At 44.7% G+C, this 21,252-nt stretch overlaps 1 protein-coding gene across 1 annotated transcript in view; it reads left to right on the plus strand.

Annotated features, from left to right (window-relative positions):
- Window positions 1–21,252, plus strand: part of LOC107117485 (astrotactin-2-like) — a 490,835-nt gene that overhangs the window by 161,572 nt on the left and 308,011 nt on the right. The window contains exon 5 of the mRNA XM_015419611.1: window positions 10,861–11,007. Coding sequence (XP_015275097.1) covers window positions 10,861–11,007 — 147 coding nt within the window. The remainder of the gene's footprint in view (window positions 1–10,860; window positions 11,008–21,252) is intronic.

Genomic DNA, 21,252 nt, shown 5'->3' on the forward strand with positions numbered 1-21,252 from the left:
GCCGATGCCTCCGTCGCCTGGCTGGAGTGGCCGCGGGGGAGTCTGGAGTCGGGCGGCCGCTGGTGGGAGCCGCGGGTGCCCGGGCCGAGATTGGGGGGGCAAGGCGGGCGACAGAAGGCCGATGCCTCCGTCGCCCGGCCCTCTACAGAATCCACCCCCCAAACCTCCAGGTATTTCCCTCCTTAGAGCTGGCAACCCTACATTCCCCTCAGTGCCTGTTGGTAGGCAACTAAGCTTGGTCCTGTCACCTACTTTGGCCTTTGGGAGAAAACACATTGGGGCCAGTCCTGATAGGGTTGCCAACTCCAGATGGGAAATTCCTGGAGACTTGAGGGATGGAGCCTGAAGAGGGTGAGGTTTGAGGAGGGGTGGGACCTCAGACAGGTACACTGCCATAGACTCCACCCTCCAAACCAGTCAGTCTCACATAGGGAACCATTGTTGCCAATCTCCAGGTGAGGGCTGGAGAGCACTCAGTATTACAACTGCTCTGCAGAAGGGAGGGCAGAAGTCAGCTGAAGTCAAAGGGGCAGATAATGGTAGGTTGGTGGCTAGCTGGGAAGGAGATGGGGTTGCCAACTACATGCTGACAAATTCCTGGGGATTTGAGGGGTGAAGCCTGGAGAGGGTGGGGTTTGCAGAGGGGTGGGACCTCAGACAGGTAGAATGCCATAGACTACACCCTCCAAACCAGCCATTTTGTCCTGGGTAACAATTGTTGCCAATCTCCAGGTGAGGGCTACAGATTACTCACAATTACAACTGCTCTTCAGGTAGCAGAGATCAGTTCCTCTGGAGAAAACAGTGGACTCTGTCATTATACCCTGCTGAGGTCACCACAGCAAATTGACACTGTTTGCCCAAAGCCAGAGCACTGCCCCAGAGCCTCTTTCTAGATCCCGTTGTATTGCTTTCACAACGGGCTTTACTGCTAGTATATATATATATATACACACACACACACACTTAGTAGCAAAGCTCGTTGTAGAAGCAATACAACGAACTCTAGAAAGCAGCATACAGGCCTCTCTCCATGTCATGCATTTCCACTGGCCTCAGCCAGGGAGTGCTGTCCCCAGTTGCTCAGTGAGTGCCGGGACCCGTGGGGCTCCCAGATCTCGGCCTCACCCTCCTCCTTGGCCGTCTTCTCCTCCCTGGCACTGGGCCGGAGGAAGTGCATAGAAGAACTCCATCTAGATCTGACTTGCAGTCTGTCCCACTGGGAAGTGGGCTGCACCCCCCTTGCCTTCTGATAGGAACTTGGTGCGGGCAGCAAGGAGCTGTTGTGCCCTCAAATGGGGGGAAGACCCATGGATTCCCTGGGTGGTGGCACACCACACACCAGGGTGCAGGAGCAGAGCCAGTGCTGGGCGCCTGGTGGGAAGGAGCTGGTGCCCTCGAGCGACTCGTATCGGAGGATGGTGGAGCAGCCAGGGGGAGGCAGGGCTGGGCAGGGAGTGGAGTGCAATGGTTCCAGGCTAGCCTCGGAGCCGGGGTGTACAGGGAGCAATGTAGCTGCCACCCCGCAAGGTAAGCCTCTCCCCAATGGGCCTGGCGGGATGCCTCCACTGCCCTCCACCCGGCCACTGTCCCTTCCCTGGCTGCCGCCGGTACCAGCAGCAGCGGCTGTCTGTTCTGCGCTTGCCTTCCAAGTGGAGGAGGACTCAGGCTGGTGCACGTAGGCCGCAGGCGGTGGGGGACCCGGAGTGAGTGCTGGGTGGGCTCCCCTTGAGCTGAAGGTCCCTCCTCCCCTGGCCCTGCCCGGAGCCCTGGACTGTCTCCTGGGTGTTGATTGCATTTGTCTGCGCTGTTTGAGGCGCTGGCCACCCATGGAGCATCTGTCCTGCCCATCACCTTGCATGACACTGAGGCCGAGACACTGGCTGCCCCTTCTGTGGACAGGACTCTAGCAACGCAGCCACTGGATTGGCACACTGTTGGAGTGACAGGTCAGCGAGCCAAATGCTGTGGGAGGGTGTGGAACATTCACATCAGAACAGAATTATATATAAGGAGACACACATACATACACACACACGTGCGTGTATGTATGTATATATGTTTACATACATATATGTGTGTTAGAATAAAATGGGTAAAGGAAGAGGAAATCAAAATTATTAAGGGTTTAGGGTGCTGTCCTGCAAGGAAAGTCTGTTTGAGGGTTTCACATTTTAGTATGGGGGGGCATACCTGGGTGGGACATAATAGAGTACATATGCATCATGGAAAGAAAATGGATAGAGAGGACTTTGTACTAGAATGCAGTGCAACTGGTAAAATTGATGGCCTATAGATTCAGGACAAAGAAAAGAATTTACTCACACAACAAATGATTAACTTAATGGAACTTGCTATAAGAGTTTGCATTGGTGACTACTAGTTTAGATGGCTTTAAAGGGGGATTGGACAAATCCATGGAGGAAGACAGACATATCAATGATTATTAAATATGATGGCTAAATAGAACCTCTGTGCTCAGAGGCAGCATACCTCAGAGTACTAGTTGCTGATGGGGACAGGTGAGGGCGGCTTTGGCAAGGGTTTTGGGGGCATTTATTTGGAACTAGCACCCTGGACTATGGGTTTAAGCCAACTGGAGTCTCTTAGATTCTGGGAAGGATGTGCAAATCAACTAGAGAGAGAGTTAGTTACGAGTCTTTCTCTATTCCCCTTTGCTGAACTTTTTCACCTACAAATTCTAGCTTTCCTTTCTTCTACATAAGATGCAAACACTTTTATAGCAATTAGCCCCTTCAGACCGAGCTGTTCTGTTCATGTTTTTCAGCAATCTATCTGCCCTCCATGAATCCTGAGCGCATCTAAATCGGTGCGAGTGCAAAATGACTTAAAAGCCTAATCTGGACACTGGCTTCTGACCCAAGATATGGCTGCTTGCAGGCCCAGGATTACCATTCACTAAGAGCAGGTTTTGTTTCTGAAACCAATTTTCCTTCTAGTCTAATTAAGTGGCATCTAACTGGATTTAGGAGAGATGCTCTGAAATAATTCCTACCCTAATATGAAGACTTGCTTGCCTGCTTTTCTTCTTTTCTCTCTGCCTTTCATTTTATGTTTTAAAAACAAAGCAAATAAGTAGGGATTCTTGCTTTAGAGTCTTGCACAAATACACTGTTAAGATATAAATCTGGTCCCTTTAATTAATTTGTGTTCGTCTAGCAACCCCTGCCCCTTTCTGATAGGTCCAGGCATGTGGAGGGTGGACATAATGCAAACGCACGCCCTGGTGCTCTTCACCCCATCCCGTATACCTATCACATTATATGACTTACCTGCCTTTTTCCAGCTTTAAGTTTATGGGGGAAAGTATGAATTGGTACCAGCTTCCCATCTTTAAAGCAATCGCAGTATATTTACTTAGCAGCATATCACAAAGTATCAGTTTCTTTGGTTTTGAAAGGTCTTCTGTTAAGTCATTTGTCTCCCAGTGGGTGTTTAAATACAGCATGACAGTGGTTGTGCTGTGAGTGTATAGTGATCTGCAACGGGGGTGTCATGGCTGAAAATGTTAGTGAGGTTGCATTGTTTAAGTCACATGGAAAAGATCGGTTTATCTTAGCTGTGTGGTAGCCCCTTGAACAGGGTAGTAATTCTAGCAAGTATAACTCAGAAACACCCGGTAACCTTGATGGACAAAATACATTTGCTTGTTGTTGTTTTGGGTCACACAACACTACTGATGGCTGTCAGTTTAGATGTCTTTAAAAAGGATGGGGGTAGACAGCATTATGCAGGACAGGTCTATGACTATTAGTCATGATAGCTAAATGTAGCCTACATATCCAGAGGATGTTTACCTCTTCTTGTGTGCCTCTTCTTCTTCAGTCTTTCCTCTGAAAAATTTGGTGCCAAAGCCAAAATCTGTACAAGTGAAAAGGTACCAAAAAAGGGTTAACCCTACATTCCCTGAGTCTTTAAAGAGCTCTTAAGTTCAAAATAAATGGCTGAGAAGCAAGTTGAAATAGAAACTGAGCATGGTTGGCTGATCTCTAACTAGCTATTAGTATGTCTGGGCCTAGTCAGTACCTGGATGGGAGACCTGCTTGAAATCCTATATCATGGTTTTGAGTTCTGTGATGGAGTTCTTGCTCATATCCAATTTTAAGGATGATTGGCATGTTCCCAGTTGTTCATGGGTAGGGAGAAAAGAAGTGAACCTAATGCTGCTGACTATTAAGTTGAAACATTTGGAAACCATGACCTGGACAAAATCAAAGGGGCAAGGAGAGAATGACATCCAGGATCAGTGGAATGGTATTTGCAAAGAGAGACTGGTTTCACTTTGGCTTTGAAGTTAAGATGGGTCCAGCTACGATGTACAAAAGTGACTTTGATTATGCCCACCCCTTTCACTTGCATAGTTTTTATCATTTACTTATATTCCAGACAAACTGAGATAGAGGGTTTTTCTTTTTCTTTTTCATTTATGATACTTTGCATACTACATTGTACACTACAGAATTTGGAAGAGAAGTTTGAAATTTAGAAAGGAGGCATGGTAACTTTTCCATATTAAAGGTGAGTGGCACATCTTGGGAAAATGATTTTTTGGGGAAAGGAAGGACTAAGGTTGCGTGCACATGCTCTTTCTGTACTGTGAAAGGAATGTGTTTGTTCTATTTAGTCTGCCCTTTCTAGACCGTGGGGAGCTGTCCAGCTTTTCAGCAAGCTCTATTCAGTGCTTAAGGTCAGTCTGCTAAGTTGATTGTTCCAATTTTGAAATCCTTACTTTCCTGGAACAGTTATCTCTGTGGTTTTGGTGCACATATTTCACCTTAACTTTCAAAACGGCATGGCTTGTTCTCTGCTCTGACCCCAACTGTGCTGTAACCGTAGAATCGACCCAATTATTGAAGTAAAGGAGGACTTGGTGTTTGCGTGGTATTTCCGTTTCCTGATTATTTCTACTTTCTCCGTTTCTTTTACTTTAGCAAAGATAAGAGGTTGGCCTTCTGAGCTCTTCCTTGATTTGTTGTATGGACTTTACTTTATGTGGCAGGGATGTGGGATTCTGTTCTGCTATGCCAGTGTATCTAGTATATAATGAAGCTTCTCCCCCACCACCACCATTAAATCAACTTCATTAAAAGCCTGCTGAAGTTTTGCTTCTGGTCCTGATGGAAGCCCAGCTCCAGGACATTATTCTTTCGGATCTTTGTGCACCTTGGCTTTTGTGTAACCTCAAAGGTGCTGCCACTTCAGAATTATTTCTGAGGTGTCAGAATTTTGGCATGCAGGGTATTAGATGGATGGCCCAAAGAGGGGCATGGGGAGAGCTCCATGTGACCTTCATGCCTCTCTAGTGCTGGGGTTATTCTGGGATCAAGTTTGGCTTCTGCAGAGCCTTTCTTCTGCCTGTCAAAAAACATTTCATCTCACATACGTGGAGAGTCCTTTTGTGAATTCAGTCCAGAGAAATGAAAAGAATTATCTGACTCACATGCAAAATTTGGCTTTCCGCTATGGCTAATCATACTGAATTCTGATTTTCTTGCATTCTGAGGTTCTGGTCAATTTTGTTTGGAAATGCACCAATATTGGTGAATACCAGCTGGTTCTTTAGAGACGTATAACACATTTATTTATTTATTTATTAAAAAATGCATATCCTGGTCCCTGTGTCAAATTCATACAAACTATAAAATCATCAAACATCAATCAAATTAATGGGATAGACTAAAATAACAGATTGGGGGGGGGGACCGGTAAGATAGTGTCATAACAATTACAGATGAAGCAGTGAATTGATTTAGGAGCCATCAGGGCTCTTTTTGTAGCAGGAACTCCTTTGCATATTAGGCCACACACCCCTAATGTAGCCAATCCTCCAAGAGCTTACAGAGCTCTTCTTACAGGAGCTACTGTAAGCTCTTGGAGGATTGGCTACATTAGGGGTTTGTCGCTTAATATGCAAATGAATACCTGCTACAAAAAGAGACCTGGAGCAATGCTGTAATGACAGCATTATAAGAGAACAGGCTAAGAATAAAGCAAACAAGAAACAGCTGATCAGAATAATAAAGGCAAGGTAAAGTGTGTCATGGAGTCATAACCTGCTCATTGTGACCCCATGAAACTCTGCCTCATGGTGTTTCCAAGGCAAGAAGTAAGCAGAGGTGGTTTGCTGATTGCAGTCCTCTGCACAGCTGCCACAGTCTTCCCTGGTGGTCTCCCATGGAAGCACTGACCTTGCTTAGCTTCAAAGCTTTGATGAGATGGAGCTAGTCTGGGCCATTTGGCCTAATCAGAATCATAGCAGGGATTGATCAGTAGCAGTACAATTAACCAAAAGTAGGTGTCAGGTGAGCTTGGGTGCCAGGTGAGCTTAGGAGGGAACATGGTGCAAAGCTGCAGCACTAGTTCAAGGATAGGAAGGCCTGTCTCTGGTATCCATCTGTCTCAACCTCTGTAGGTAGGGGAACCAAGATGATGCAGAAGATGAAGTGGAGGAGTCGTTGTTGTTGATGGATTTATAGCCTGCCCTTCACTTGAAGTCTCAGAGTGGCTTACAATCACCTTCTGTTCCTCTCCCCACAACAGCTGAGAGAGCTCTGAGAGAACTGTGACTGATCCAAGGTCACTCAGCTGACTTCATGTGGAGGAGTGGGGAATCAAACCCAGTTCTCCAGATTAGAGTCCACTGCTCTTAACCACTACTTCAGACTGGCAGAATTCAGTGATACAGAGAAAGGCTTCTCAAATGTTGAAAGTTGAAGAACAAAAGTCCTTGAACACTGGTCTGCAACCTATGGTACTGGATTCAAATGTGCCTCTTTGAGAAACAAAATCAAGTCTTTAAGATATTTTGGAGGGATAAGTGGGATGTTAAAATAACCAGTATGTGAAGTCAAGGGGACTTCTTAGAGATGCTTTATAGGAAGGAAAATGACAGAGGTGAACTGCTGCTAGTCATTCAATTGCGAACTGTGAACATATTATGTCAGTGCACCAAAACCCTAACAGATCACCAAGGAAGACTCTGCAGAAGAAGGCAGTGGCAAACCACCTCTGATTTTTGTTTGCCTTAAGAGCTCCTTGGTGGGGTTACCAAATTGGCTGCAATTGTACTGAAACAGTCACACATGGTTCTTCTGTGTGTATTTATCACTTACCGTGAGGAGTTTTGTGTGCTACTTCCTCCCAACAGCCGTTATTTGGGCTGCAGAAAATTTCAGTATATCAATTATAAGTAATGTTGGGTTGTATATTTTCATTTATGTAAATGAGCTTCCATATATCAGCCCTTCATTGATCTCTTGCTCTAAATTTTGGCACAGTTTAGCTGTTTGATTATTTAGAAAAAACTGCTGACCCATGGCACTGAAACTTAATTAGCAGTCTTTGTATTTACTTTAAGTACTTTAAGTGCTGGAACGTTTTTTCCTAACCCCAAACATTTGGAATGGGATGGTATATACATTTTGGGGGTAAATTAAATCCCTCCCTACACACACAAAAGGAAGAGTTGTTATAGGGTACATTTTGAAGCTTAATTTTCACAGTTATGGATTAGATCATCGTTGCTCTGTTGAGGCTAGTTAAGAATGAAAGAGATGGTGAATGTCTGGTTAGCTGAGAACTTGAGCATCCCTCATTCTGCAGACTGTGTGAAACAGAACTGGTCAGGAGGGCATCTTCAGAAAGGAAATAGAGCTGTGGTTTAATGGAATGGTTCAGGGGGCACTTCATAAAAGGTACAGGATTACTCCATTGCCATTTAAACCTTTTATCCTACTCTTACTGTATTGACTTGTACTTTTGTAATTCCATTTTCTACATTCTTTACTGTATATCCTGTTGGGTACCTTTTTATTTTTCATTGTTTTTCTAACTTCTGTAAAACCATGTTGCATTGTTTATTGACTGTCTTATGTTGTCCAATTGCATTGTTTATATTGTGTGATCAGCTGGCGAGAAAGGCAGGCTATAAATAAAGTAAATAAATAATAAGTAAATAAGAACAGTGGAGATTCTGGTGTGGGAACAGCAGCAAAGAGTGTGCTCTTCATTGGTGGAAGACCTTGTTCAAACACTTCTCCTGTTTACAGAACTTTCTGTCACTTCTTTCTGTGGCCTTAGACCAGAGACCTTTTACACTTGTACATAATGGCTGCCCTCCCAGGATCCTCCCTGGCCACCTTCATTATGTAAATGCACCTAAACAGTTCATAAAGTACTTAGCCCGCACTTATTCCTTGCCTTCCTGTGCCTTCTCAAGGTGAGAAGTTCCTTCCCTTCTTCCACCCCCTGAACCCACCCACCCTGTTGTCCGTCTGGTTCCTGTAGCCAGTCCTTCCTTGGGTTCTTTAGGGATTGGGTTTCATTGCTGCCCGGGGGCACCTCCTTTGGCGCAGTCTCTCTTCTTCTGGAGACTTCTTCCCAACCTGGAACTGGCTATGCCATCATCTCAAGTTTCTCACAGCCTCCTGTCCCCACCTTTGACTGGCTGCTGTGACTCTTCCTCGTCTCTGCCTCTTTCACAAATTTTGGAGCCTCCCTTTCTCCACCACAACTGTCGGCCTCCTCAGCCTCTCTCTCTGCTGCTGCTCCCCTCCCCCTCATTTCCCCAGCCACCAGACTTTAAATCCCACAGTCGAACATATGACCCTTGTTATCCCCGCAGTCGCGGTACATCACTTCTGTAGCTTGCTGGCCACACTGCCTTTTGCAAGAGCTAAACAACCACACTTTTGAACTAATTTCCTCTAGTGAAGAGTATATTGTTAGGTTTCCTCATCCACCCCAAGAATTCCACCTTTTCTCCTATTAATCATACTTTTTTGTGTAATCTCTGTTGCTTGGGTGCTACTCCCTTGCTCTCCTGTAAGACAGAGAGTGTCATTCTCTGCCCTAATATCACAGGATAAGGATAATGTCTACACAGAGTTTCTAAAAACATGTTACAGTCAAATGAACAGATGTGACAGCCTCATGTTGGCTGGTGGCAAAGTCCTGATAAGAAATTATTTGAAGGCTCTAGTCTGAAAGTTTTCATTTCCCCCCACCCTACACTTATTTCATACTAGCCTGCTTCCCGTGCTTCGCTACGGTATTTAAGTTCCATAAATCCAGTTATAATACTGATGATGTGAAAAATGTGACATTTGTTGTAGGAATTCTAACAGAGAAGATTGTAGTGTAAGAAATGAAGTGAAACATACGTACTTTCCCCCCTCTACTGAAGGACCGCTCTCTAGACCACATTGGTGGTTCTGCCCTCAGGTGCTGGGATCACCAGGCTGCTTGATGAGCTCACTCTGGAACAGGCCACATAGAACTGTCCATTTAAGAAACAGTCGTCTGTTAAGTCAGCTCCTGCCACCTTCCACAAAAGTGATGGCCTCTCTACTTGTGTTCCTGGATTGTTTTGCTCATATGGAGACTGTGTTGTTCTGAGCACCTCAGGGTGATCTTGCTGGTACTTGGCCTGTGCAACTCAGTGCACTGCAGGAGTACTATGTGCAAATGTCTTTGCCGCATTCCTAAGTTGCCTCCTCCTTGTAGCCTTGGTGTACCTGGCTTGACGTTTGCCAGGAGCTTTCTTGGGGGCAGTAAGAGGTGAGAGGTGTGAGGGGGAGTTGGTGTGAGAGAGTGGTGATGTGGTGGACATTCCTTCAGGTTCATGAGGGGGGCACACATTGAAATGGCTCCTAGAAATGTCCTTTACTATCTCCCAATAAACATTCATACCCTGGCCAAAGAAGCTGCCACACAGAGCGCTGCAAAGTGTAAATATATTAACACATACAAATGTCACAGTATATCAAAGTAGCAGCTTCTTTGTGTTTTTGCAATGGTTTCTTGTAGCTGTGACCTTCGCTTTTTGTTCATTGCCTGCTCCTACACCTGACAGACACCGGCCTGTCTGGTGTTGGGGGGGATTGTATTTAAAGGTATCGGGGAGGCTGGGCCAGCAGCAGTGCTAAGGCAAACCTGCTGAGCAAACCTCCCCGTTGGCTGTAAGCATCCCACCTCCTCTCCTACACCTGACAGGCAGCTGCCTGTCCAGTGTAGGAGGGGGAGGGGGCAGTACTAGAAGGCACGGTGGAAGTGGGGCTGCACCTGACAGACAACCACCTGTTAGGTGTAGGAGGTGGGGGGAGTGTGTTGAAAGCCATCCCATCTCGTCTCCTACACCTGACAGGCAGCTGCCTGTTCAGTGTAGGAGGGGGAGGGGGCAGTATTAGAAGCCACTGTGGAGGTTGGGCTACACCTGACAGACAACCACCTGTTAGGTGTAGGAGGTGAGGGGAGTGTGTTGGAAGCCATCAGAGGGGCTGGGCCAGCAGCTTCGCTTCACCTCACAGGTGGTTGTTGGCCACTCCTGATTTCCTCAGCTGTCATTAGCTCTCTGCAGTCCCCTGTAACTGTTTTTTTTAACCTCATAACACTGAGCTCTGCAGCTGACAATCAGAGAGTGGGGGGTGCAGAGAGGCAGCTGCCTGGCAGCCACATAGGAATCATAGTGAGGGGAGCCCATTTTCCCCCTTTTGACCCACTTAGGGGTCGAATTTCTTAAAATCCCTTCTTAGCGAGGACCTATGCCATGGTAGGAGCGCTCTCCCCGATTTTGGTGTCTCTAGGTCCAGCGGTTTGGCCTGAGCATTGATTTTATGGTGAGGGGACTTTCATATATATATATATATATGAAAGTCCCCTCACCATAAAATCAATGGCATAGGTGCACACACACACACACACACACACACACACATACATACATACATACATTACTCGTATATTTTTCTCCCTAGAGTGTGGTTGTTCTGAGGCCACTGTCTGTGAGCATCTTCTTCACCTTCTCTCTCTGCTTCCTCCCCCCTCCCCCGATCTCTCCAGGTTCCCTCAAGAGTCCCATGAACAAGACAGCGCTGACATTAATTGCAGTGAGCTCCTGCATCCTGGCTATGGTGTGTGGCACTCAACTGTCCTGCCCACTGACGGTCAAGGTGACTCTACACGTTCCTGAACATTTCATTGCAGATGGTAAGGACCTCGGCTTGTGTTGGACAATTGGGGTTCTGTTTGAATGATGGTTTGCAGAGGGTTTTTCCCCTGGATTATATCAGTTTTCTAAGGACTCTGTGTGCGTGTGTGTGTGTGTGTTTTGTGAGTGCTTATTTTTACCCCTGGTCCTTGTAGCCCTGTATCTTGTATCCAGTGGTGGCAGCATCAGATTCTACACAGAACATAAAAGCAGCTTCTCTGGATCAAGACAAAGGTCCTTCTAGTTTAGCATTCTGCTGCCAAAATAGCCAACTAGATCCTTCCAGGAATCTCAGGAGCAGAGCATCAAGGTCCTCCTGCTGAGTGCTGTTGGCTCCCAGCAGTTTTTACTCAGATGGCATGCAAAGAGAGCATTCCATTTGCCTTAAAAAATAATAATAATAAACTTGCATTTCCTCCAGGAAGGACAGAGCAGCATGGTGTGGTTCTCCCCTCCTCTATTTCATCTTCCCAGTAAGCAGGGAGTGCTGTCTGGCAGAGCATGTGACTGGCACAAGACCATCCAGTGGGCTTTGTACATTTGAACCGTGGTGGTCCTGATCATGCACTCTAACCACCGAACTACACTGTTATCAATGATAGCTGCTGTAATAATAGCTGCTGCTGTTGAAACCCAGGTTTTGATAGGTCATGGAAGCTCTCTTAATAAACAGGCTTTCTTTGTCCATCTTGAGATTTCAGAGGTGCTTCAGTGTTGACATCTATAAATTGTGTAGCATTATAGAATCGTATATTTTCAGGGGTGAGTTTATCTAAGCCTAGGCTCTTGTGTTTAGCTTTATATCCCCTTCAGGTCTGAGAGCTTGTGCTGTGCTTCTTTGGCCCTGTTGCGTGTGCTTCCCAATGAACCCATGCCATAGGGGATTGCCATTAATCGTTTTGACTGTACAACCTCCCCTTAAAATTAAAAAAAACCCATGCATTGCAATTTGTACCTCGTTTTAACCCCGTGCTAACCTCATGAGGTAGGTTAGGCTGAGAAATAACAACTTGCCAAAGGCTACAGCTTAGGTCTCATGTGCCCAAACACATATCAGTATGCAGTGTGCTATGCTGGCCTTGGAATCCAGGCTTCAAGGAAGGAAGTTGCTTGGCTGACTCACTCTCTTAATTCATCACTCATGGGAATCACCCTCAATTTGGAAAATGTAGTGTGCAAATCAGCCCCGGGGCAGACTGCCTTTTTGCTGCTTCTCCCTCGTCTTATCTGAATTGAGGACTATTTGCCTCCAAGACTCAGGAAGCCAGTGAATTTCAGCATCCCATGGTCAGCTGAAAGGCATTTTGGGAAGTAATTGGGTCACCAGAATAGGGGCCGGGGCCAGCGTCAGCATACCTTCAGGTGGATCAGCTGCTGGAGCCCAGGACTTCTGGCAGGGCCCACTGCTGCTGACTCCCTCCCCTAATGTGCCTTTTCCCTGCCCGGTCACTTGTGAGTGATGCGTCACCCGTGCTCCCAGCTGCACATGCTGCCCAGTGCCATCAGGGAAAGGAATGTGGGCAGTGCAAATGGCTGTGAGCATGGACAGTTGGAGGGCTTGCGGGCAGGGCAGGGGAAAGATGTACATGCAGGTAGTGGGGCAGATGGATGAGTGGGCAGGAAGGGGGCTCCAGGAACTCTCTGCTCAGGGCCCCCTAAATCTTGGACCAGCCCTGGCTGGGTATGTGGATGCAGGGGCATTTCTGAGTGTGGTGTAATTTCAGACTTGGAGTAGGAGGATCTTGGGCTCTTTATATTTCCTGCTGTAGGACTGGCTTGATTTTCTTAGAAGATTACTCTTGCAGGCACCCTCTTCCTCTTGGGCTACCTTGGTCCTGCTAGCTGCGATGTATTCTCATTCAGCTGGAAACCTCTGCTGATTCTGGTTTATGACAGCTGAATTCCAGCTTCAGGTTTTTGACATATAGCAAAACTGTGAAGTTTGCAGTCATGAGGAGCCTCCCATCACCCCTTCTATTTTTATTCTTCTGACCAATTTAGAAAAGGCAAAAACTGTACCGGATGAGTAAAAAAAACAAACCAACCCCAAACCCTCTGGCTTCTACTACCACTCTGAAGCTACTGATTTCCAATGCCATTCTTGTTCCCTAGGCAGTGAAACTACTACTTTTTGATGGAAGAGAGAGAAACTGAAACATTAAACAGGAGCTGTTGTCACTTCATATTGCTTTTGCCAATTTGGGCTTCCAATATTTCTTGAGTTTTGCTGACCTTTTTCTGCATAGCAACAACTTAGCTGCATAAGGGCAAATTTCATCCTCTTCCTACAGATTGGACCTATCATTCAGTCGGTAACAATTCTTCAGCTCTTTGCACTTGTTTTTCTTTGTGGGCAAATAAACACTGTTACTTCATCTCTGAATGAAATCTTTTGTACAAAGCTCAGAACTCAGCATGTTTTGGGTGACTGTTATTGATTCAGAAAACGATCCTTCATTTTTCTATACGAGGAAGTACCGCTTTTGTATATGTTGATTTTTTGTGGTGTATGATTTATATTTAATAGGGTTTTTGGAAGGATATAACTGAAACCTTGGGAGATAGTGCCATGTGATAGAATAGCGGCTAGGGGCAGTGAGATCCAAGTTCAATCTCCACTCACCCGTGAGGCTAATGAGGTGTCTTTGAGATAAGCCCTTTTCCCCAGCCTAATATACCACAAAGAGTTGTTAGGCATGGGGTGAAGGAAGGGAAAACAACATATGCTGCCTGAGCAATTTGGAGAAAGGGTAAGAAGACATGGGTGCAATACAGAGATCAGTAAGGAGAATTTAAAGTGCATCACAAGGTGGCCTGTTAGTTAATTTGCATATTTATAGGGGGGGTTTTATACCATATTTTTCTCCCCAGCGGGGGCCCAAAGCAGCATGCATTGTTCTCTCCTCCATTTTATCCTCACAACAGTCCTGTGAGGTAGTTTAGGCTGAGAGTATGTGATGGGCCCAAGGTCACCCAGCAAGCTTCCATGGCAGAATAGGGATTTGAACCTAGGTCTCCCAAATCCTACTCTGATACCCGAACGACTACACCATCTTTCCCCAAGATGGGCTCATGTCTACTTACAGCAAGGAGATTCTGTTCTAGTCATATTTTTGTACAGAAATATTAGTATATACCATAGCAGATTTTGAAAGCTGCTCATTCCCGGGAATGTAGGAACAATGGATTCCTAGAATGAAGAATGTTTGAAGAACACCGCCACAGATGGTATTTCTTACATGGCAGTAGTGTGACATGTCTGAACACGTGCAGATTGTTTCTTTCACAATCTCTGTGGTTTGGCAAAGTTCCTGGAAGGAGATGCCTGGAGCAAGCTACCCTTTCTAAATCTTCACCAAGTCCGTGCCATTCTTCTAATGCGGGGGTTCCCTCCCCAACCTTTCTGAGCCTGCCTGCAAGCACCTTTGGGATTCTGACACAGGGAGCTGAGTGCAGCTAAAAATTAACTTCCACAAGAAGTGGACCCATCTGCAAAATGTCGGAGTGAGATTGAACATACCTTTAATAGTAATTCTTCAACATTTCAGGCAGCCTCTTACCTTAAACTTTTCTGTTAGATGTGACTGGCTGCATCATTTTTTTTGTCCTGTTCAGTATACCTGCTGCTAGGCTAGAGGTGCTATAGAAGGTCAGAACAGTAGTCTTGGCTGAAAGCCATTTGAAGCGTGGATGACCCAACAGGTTATGGTTCTGCCTCTCTGCACTTCCATTATGTGCTGTGAAGTTATCCTGTGATGCTGCATACCCCGTTAGAGACCACTCAGATGCTTCACATGGCTAAGAGAACTTGGCTTTGAAGTTTTCCCATTGACCTCTCACACTGCTCCCTGCACACACACTAGCAAACTTTTCTTTCCCCACCAAAATGGAGAAAAGTACCCTGCAATTTTCAAGCTCAAATTGTTTGAAGGCTTTAATGAGCTGAATTAGCGACTTCCATGCTGGGGAAGAAGCCAAGCTAATAATGCTTCTTTGGGTGTCATTAAAATGTCCAACTTCAGCTCAGCACTGGTATCTCGAAATGGCTTATCCTGTGTTTGCAATCAGCACGATGCTGTGATTTGTTGTAGTATTAAAGGAGAGGCTCCAAAGGTGCCAAGGAAAAGAGTTAGAGGAGTGGTGTCTTTTGCACAAACCAGCCAACTTGCAAATTAAGCAAGGTGTGCAGAACTTTTGACATGGCTTCAGTAAGCACTAGAGAGGCATCTTCCTTCTGTCATGCTACCGCCTGGGTCATCTTGAGCTGGCACATGTGGAAACCACCTTCCTACTTCCCTGGCAACAAAGGACAACATTTCAGAATAGCAGACAGCTGCTGATGCATTCAGCCTCACCTTGGCAGCTACAGATGCAATTCCCCATTAAACTTTTTTTTTTGCAGTTTAGAATGATGTTTTACAGTTTCATTACAGATGTCATTCTTCTGTGAGCCATTCCACCAACGACACCCCCCTTCTCTTTAGAAAAGTCATTAAGCTTGGATTGGCGATCAGCCCATTTCTCCCCAGTTCCAAGGGTATTAATCTGTTTTATTGGTATTTCATTGGCAGCTCTGTGCATGCGTTCTGAATACTTGCATAATTTGCTCAGCCGCCTTTTTCCAGGGGGACTGGGAAATAAGTGATTCCATTTTTACTGTAATATTACAAAGACATAGTAGATTTCATTTCATTTCATCTTCCTTTCTCTCGTTTTAAGAGTGGTTAGGAGATGGGGAAGCCTATGACTTAGGGAACAAAAGATTGTAGTACAGAATACATGTCAGTCTCATTCTACCTTTTTATTATTGTTTTAATATTTACATACAGAATAACATTTCCTACAATGCGAACACGTCATTTAACATGACAGTACTATAGAAGGCTTTTGCTTGTTGTTCACAGAACTTTTATTATACCTTGAAATGTCAACCAGTTTTCCGTGGTCTTGAAGCATATCTATTGTTAAGTATATCTTCCTAAAATTCAGTTGTGCATTACAATTCCCTTAGATTCTGCCATGTCTCCGAGCTTTTGTTAGTCAAAATGCATGTTTTATGATGCTTTTCTACTCCCACTGTTTAGTAAGTAGCAATTTCAGATATGTTTTGGGGAGAAAAACAAGCAAAAAAAGATGTCTCTTTCTCTGATCCATTTTTTCCTGTTCCAAATCAGCCTGCACTACTCTCTCCCTCTTGAGTCTTGTATCTGCCATGTTCAGAGGCAATGTATATCTCCAGATATCAGTTGCTAGGGTGGGGGCAACAACAGGAGAGATGCTATAGCTTTTGTGCTAATGGGCCTTCCAAGGCATCTGGATGCTAAGAGAAACAAGATGCAGGACTAAACATCTCATTTGTCTGAACAGGTTGGACTGCACTTATGTTCTTGAAAATATGTTTTAAGGCACATATGATTACCCCCTTCCCTTTCCCTCCCTCAGAGGCAAGATTTTCCCTCTGTTTCTATTTTACTTTCTGATTAAGCAGCCCTAGTGGTCTGTTTTCTTCTTTCCTGAAGAACTCTGGCTGTCCCATCCTGTCTCAGACTGATATTTTACAGCCAGCTCAGCCCAGGAACCTGAGGGAAGGGTCAGGATAATCCTTTAACTTAAACAATTGAAAATGACACTTGAGACATTTTGAAATTAAAAATTAACAAAAATATTTTATTCAACATAGAGGGGAAAAGTCAGGTGAAATCAGGGGCTGAAATTTCTGAGGCAACTCAATATAGATAACTCTCAGGTAAAACCAGTACATGCACAGCCTTTAGTTGTTATGTTTCAGGTGAATGAGAGTTTCTTAAGCTATTCACAGTTACTAAACTCTTTATGTTGAAAGGCTTTTGTTCCAGTGTTTTCCAAACACTCCAGCACATTATTTTTGAGTATTATTTGACTCTTTTAGTTTCCAGAAGGCTGGCTCTTTCCAGTACCCAAACTCCTTCTCTTGAAACACCAGTACTCGTCTTGAGTTTTTAACTGCCTTGTAAAGTCTCTAAAGGCAGTTTCTAACCAGACCAGACGAGGAATTTCTGAACTCTTCAGAGCTATCAACCTGTTTAGACTGGGTAGGGAAATTCCTTCTCTCTCTAGAAGATTATCCCTTTCCTTGGCCTGAATGGTAGTCTTCTTTTAACTACCCATCCTTGCCAAATTTCCCCAGTTCTCCTGTGTTAAATTGCTCTCAGTCAGGGCTGAATTCCTAATGAAATCTCCTCCTCAGCATTCAGCTCTAAAGTCTCTCTCTGCTCAGCTGATGCTAACCAATCAGATCTCTTGGAACAGCCTGTCACTCAAGGCTCTCTGCACTGTGAAGAATTAACCTTTCATAGTCCTTTACCTGTTCATACAGTACTTTTAAGATTTTAAAAGTGCTGTCTGTCACAGCGTGATAGAAAATTCTGCACCTTTAAGCTAAAAGTTCAATATGTGAGTTATTTTCATATAATAGGATTGGGTGTAGGTGCTATGGAGGGGCAGAGAGAATCTTTATCTCAGGGCTCCTGGTGGCTTTTGATGACCCTGGCTGTCTCACAGTTCAGAGTGCAGGTGTGGGAGGTCGCTTTTCTGCTCTCCCATGGAAAAACTCCCTGCAAAACTGAAAAGAAAACACACACACGCAACAAATGTGGTAGAGTGGTTCTAGAACAGCCCTTTGAATGTTGTACCATTCTTGCCACTCCCAGGGTTTTATGGATGCAGGGGAACACTGGAGAATGTAATTCCACACGTGCAGCCTAAAATGCTGGAGTCCATTCTGACTTCTTGGTGCTTGCGCCCTCATTTTCACCTCATTCTGCTACAAGTGTAGACCAGGCCTAAGAGAGAGTGACTGGCCACATGTCACCTGGTGATGTTCATGATTGAAAGAGGTTTGAACCCTGGTCTTTTTGCTCTAGCTACTAGCTTAGCCCTTAATGCTCAAGGCATAACTAATCTGTGTCAGTTTGTATAAACTGTTTATAGGCCTCATTTGCCATAACATGATGGCTAAAGAGAATACATTCATTTATTTTCTTTTTTTTATCAATACACGGTAAAAGGGCTAAATAAATAAAACAAGTAATAAAACCGTGCATGTAAAAAGTGACCCTAAATATACACTCTTATTTGAGAAGTGCCTTGCAAGATCAAGCCAACACCATAGTCTAGCATCTTACCATGAGCACTGCAACCCACAAGCACTGGTGTGGTCCATTAGCCAGCAGGCCATCCGCCAGTAGACTATGTTCTGCTATCTGCCTAAGGCAGATTCTTATGACGTGTCAAGATGCTGATGGAAGTTGTGAAAAATGCATTTTATTTCGGGTTTGGGGCTTAACAAAAAACCCACATTCAGTTTTAAAAGTTTTTTTTCTCTCCTGGCAGAAGGTAAACAAGAAAGGGGAAGTCAGTTGCTTCCAAACATCACTCAAGTACCAATAATCAAAGCTTTAGAAGTACCAATGACCATCCTAGATGGAGACAGTGAAATGATCAGCTCATACATTTGCTGTAATCTGATATCTAGAAAGGGGCACGGAGACTTGGTGTTGTAAAGGGCTAGATTGTATCTTCCAGAAGATTTGACAAAATGATTCTTTGACCCACAAGGGGTGGGGAAACAGAAGAGTTACAGATCCCTTGGCATTGAATTTTCTGTTGTGGCTAATTCCATTGGAAGAAGGAGCTCTCATATCTGAGTTCCATATTGGTGGCTGCCATTGCCACGTGAAACTGACAAAGGGCTGACTGCCTAGATAAAGATTCCAAGGTAATGGGAAGTTTTAGCAAACTGTAACTTCTAAGTTAAGCCTGTTTGCCGGATGGGCAGGGTATAAATATAATAAATAAATAAATAAAGAGCCTTAGAATAAGACCAGCTAGGACATGTATAGAGTGAGGAACAGAGGAATTACATGTTTACACCTTTCTTTTGCATCCCTTGCTCAGTTTGTTGCTGTGCAGTGACTATATGGACAGACTTTTTACTTTTAATACATTCTTTACTATTTTCAATGCTAGTAGTTGTTCTACATACCACACAGACTTCTGCCATTTGAACATGCTATTTAAAACTGACACCAGTGGAAGGGAGACAGGCAGTTGCTAAATTACTAGTGCCTCAGGAGTGCACAAGAGTGGTAAGCCATCTTCATGGTAACCAGTTGCTGGGTGGCAGGAGACACAGACTCTAGGCGGGGCCTTAGAATGGCAATATGGGAATGGAAGTTGGGAGCACTGGCCCTCTTGATGGGTAATTTCTTTGCTGGCAGTGTACCATAAAAAGTGAGAGAGACAATACTCTTTTGAGGGTCAGGCAAGCCAGGAGAGTGGTGAAGCACCAGGCAAAGACTTGTGCCAGTCTCTGGGTACCTTGAAGCCTTGGAGGGATGAAAAGAGTGGCACAGGTCAATGGGGCTGATCTGCCACAGACACTGAGAACAGCTGTCTTGGATGAACAAGAAGTTTTGTGCCATGCCTTTTATTTATAAACAAGATTATTCCTCGCACTTTCCAGCTCTTAAGTCTGCTTTTTGTACTATTTTTCTGTACTTGGGTTCTTAAACTGACTCTCAGAGCATCATCTGGTGGCCAGTAGGGGATTAAAGGCTGGTATTCCATTGCAGTGTATAATTTCCAGATGTGTACCACAGTTTTGGAAGCTGCTTTCATTTATGGTATATCTCTATTAGGGAATTGTTACTATGTCACTAATCATTACAAGATGAACCCTCAGAGCTTTGATCAAAATTAAAAACTCCTAATGAGAGACACATAACTATCTGCTCTGCTCCCCCACTCCCCCAGCATTGCCATGTGCAGAAAATTTCCATGCTTCTATGAGAGGCACTTATATTCTTAGAGGCTGCATCACTCTCAGGCATGTTGGAAACAATTTTCTGTCTATAGACAAACCATGGGTCTAGCGTAACCTCTGAAAGGCTGTTCAATGCATGATCATCTCAGTGACTTCTGGCTAACTCAGGAAAAACCAGGCCATGTAGAATGACTTTACTTGCCCTTTTTAACTTCAAAGTAGTAAGAGATGTGGAAGGGGGATACGGATGGAAACCAGAAAATGATATTGATGCTTTGTAGACATGTTTAATGCTTAGACACTGTAAAATTAAGGGGGGAGAAGGGGCTGGAGCCTGGGAACTGGGTAGAGGAAGGTCTTTCCCTCCTGTAAATTGGAAGGCAGAAAGGCTAAAATGCTAATGAGGCATCCTGGGACCTTGGCGCCTGCAGCGATCAACAAATCAACAAACAATTAAATAGAGATGAGTGCCAACCCCAGAAGCAAAAAGTGGGAGAAACTGTTTCATTAGCACAGCTGGGATGGATAATTTTACCATCCTGTGTTGTGCCTTCCCCATTTCCTTAGATCTATTAATTTGCTTGCAGGTTGTGTGTGTGTGCTGTGTTTTATTTTCAGTTTCACCCTCTCCACTTGCTGAGTTGCCTCTGGGTTTATACAGCTGCTTGGCCAACATGGCAAGGGGCAGATGGTCTCCATCCTGCTATATGGGAAGCGGGGCAAACCAAGGTTTAGTGGAAGAGGCAGCTGTTCTCCTGTTTAATTAGTGACACGGAAAATTGCAATTCCTGTGCTGTGGCTGGCACTGGCATGCTGCCCACTGGCACCATGACATTGAGCTGGAGACTGTCCTTATTAACACCTCATCTGGATAAAGAGAAGATGAAGCAGAAGACAGCAACTGCATTAAAAGAAACAGGTCTAATTAAGGGTTGTGAAGATCCCAGGGCAAGAAATGCTTTTATTGCACCACAGACACAAGGCTGCCTTCTCTTCTGCTGTTTCAGATATAATTTCCATTTCTTGATGCTCAGCCTAGTAATGAGGCTGTCTTTGCTAACTGCCTAGCAGGGTTCCTGGATTGAACAAGAGAATAGGGGGAACACATTATCGGGAGAGCTTTGTTGGGGTAGAAGAGCAACGGGACCAATAGTGTGGGAACTATACAAGATTATAGGAAATAACAATCCAGGTACTTTCACGGTTTCATCTAATCATGATGACTGCAGGGTTATTTTACATGTCTACAAGACATGCAAATAGAAACATTGCTCCATAGCGGCCAGGGGGAATAGGCAAGTGCTGGAATAATGTATTACCTTCATTAGGATCAGTACATCCCAGAGTACTGAACAAACTTTCAAAATGTACAGGACTCTTCATCAGCCTGATGAATGTCCAACCAGATGAAGGACTCTGACATTTCAGTAGACTAAAATAA

This window comes from Gekko japonicus, unplaced genomic scaffold, assembly GCF_001447785.1.
Source record: "Gekko japonicus isolate JY-2015 unplaced genomic scaffold, Gekko_japonicus_V1.1 scaffold1142, whole genome shotgun sequence".
Taxonomy (NCBI): domain Eukaryota; kingdom Metazoa; phylum Chordata; class Lepidosauria; order Squamata; family Gekkonidae; genus Gekko; species Gekko japonicus.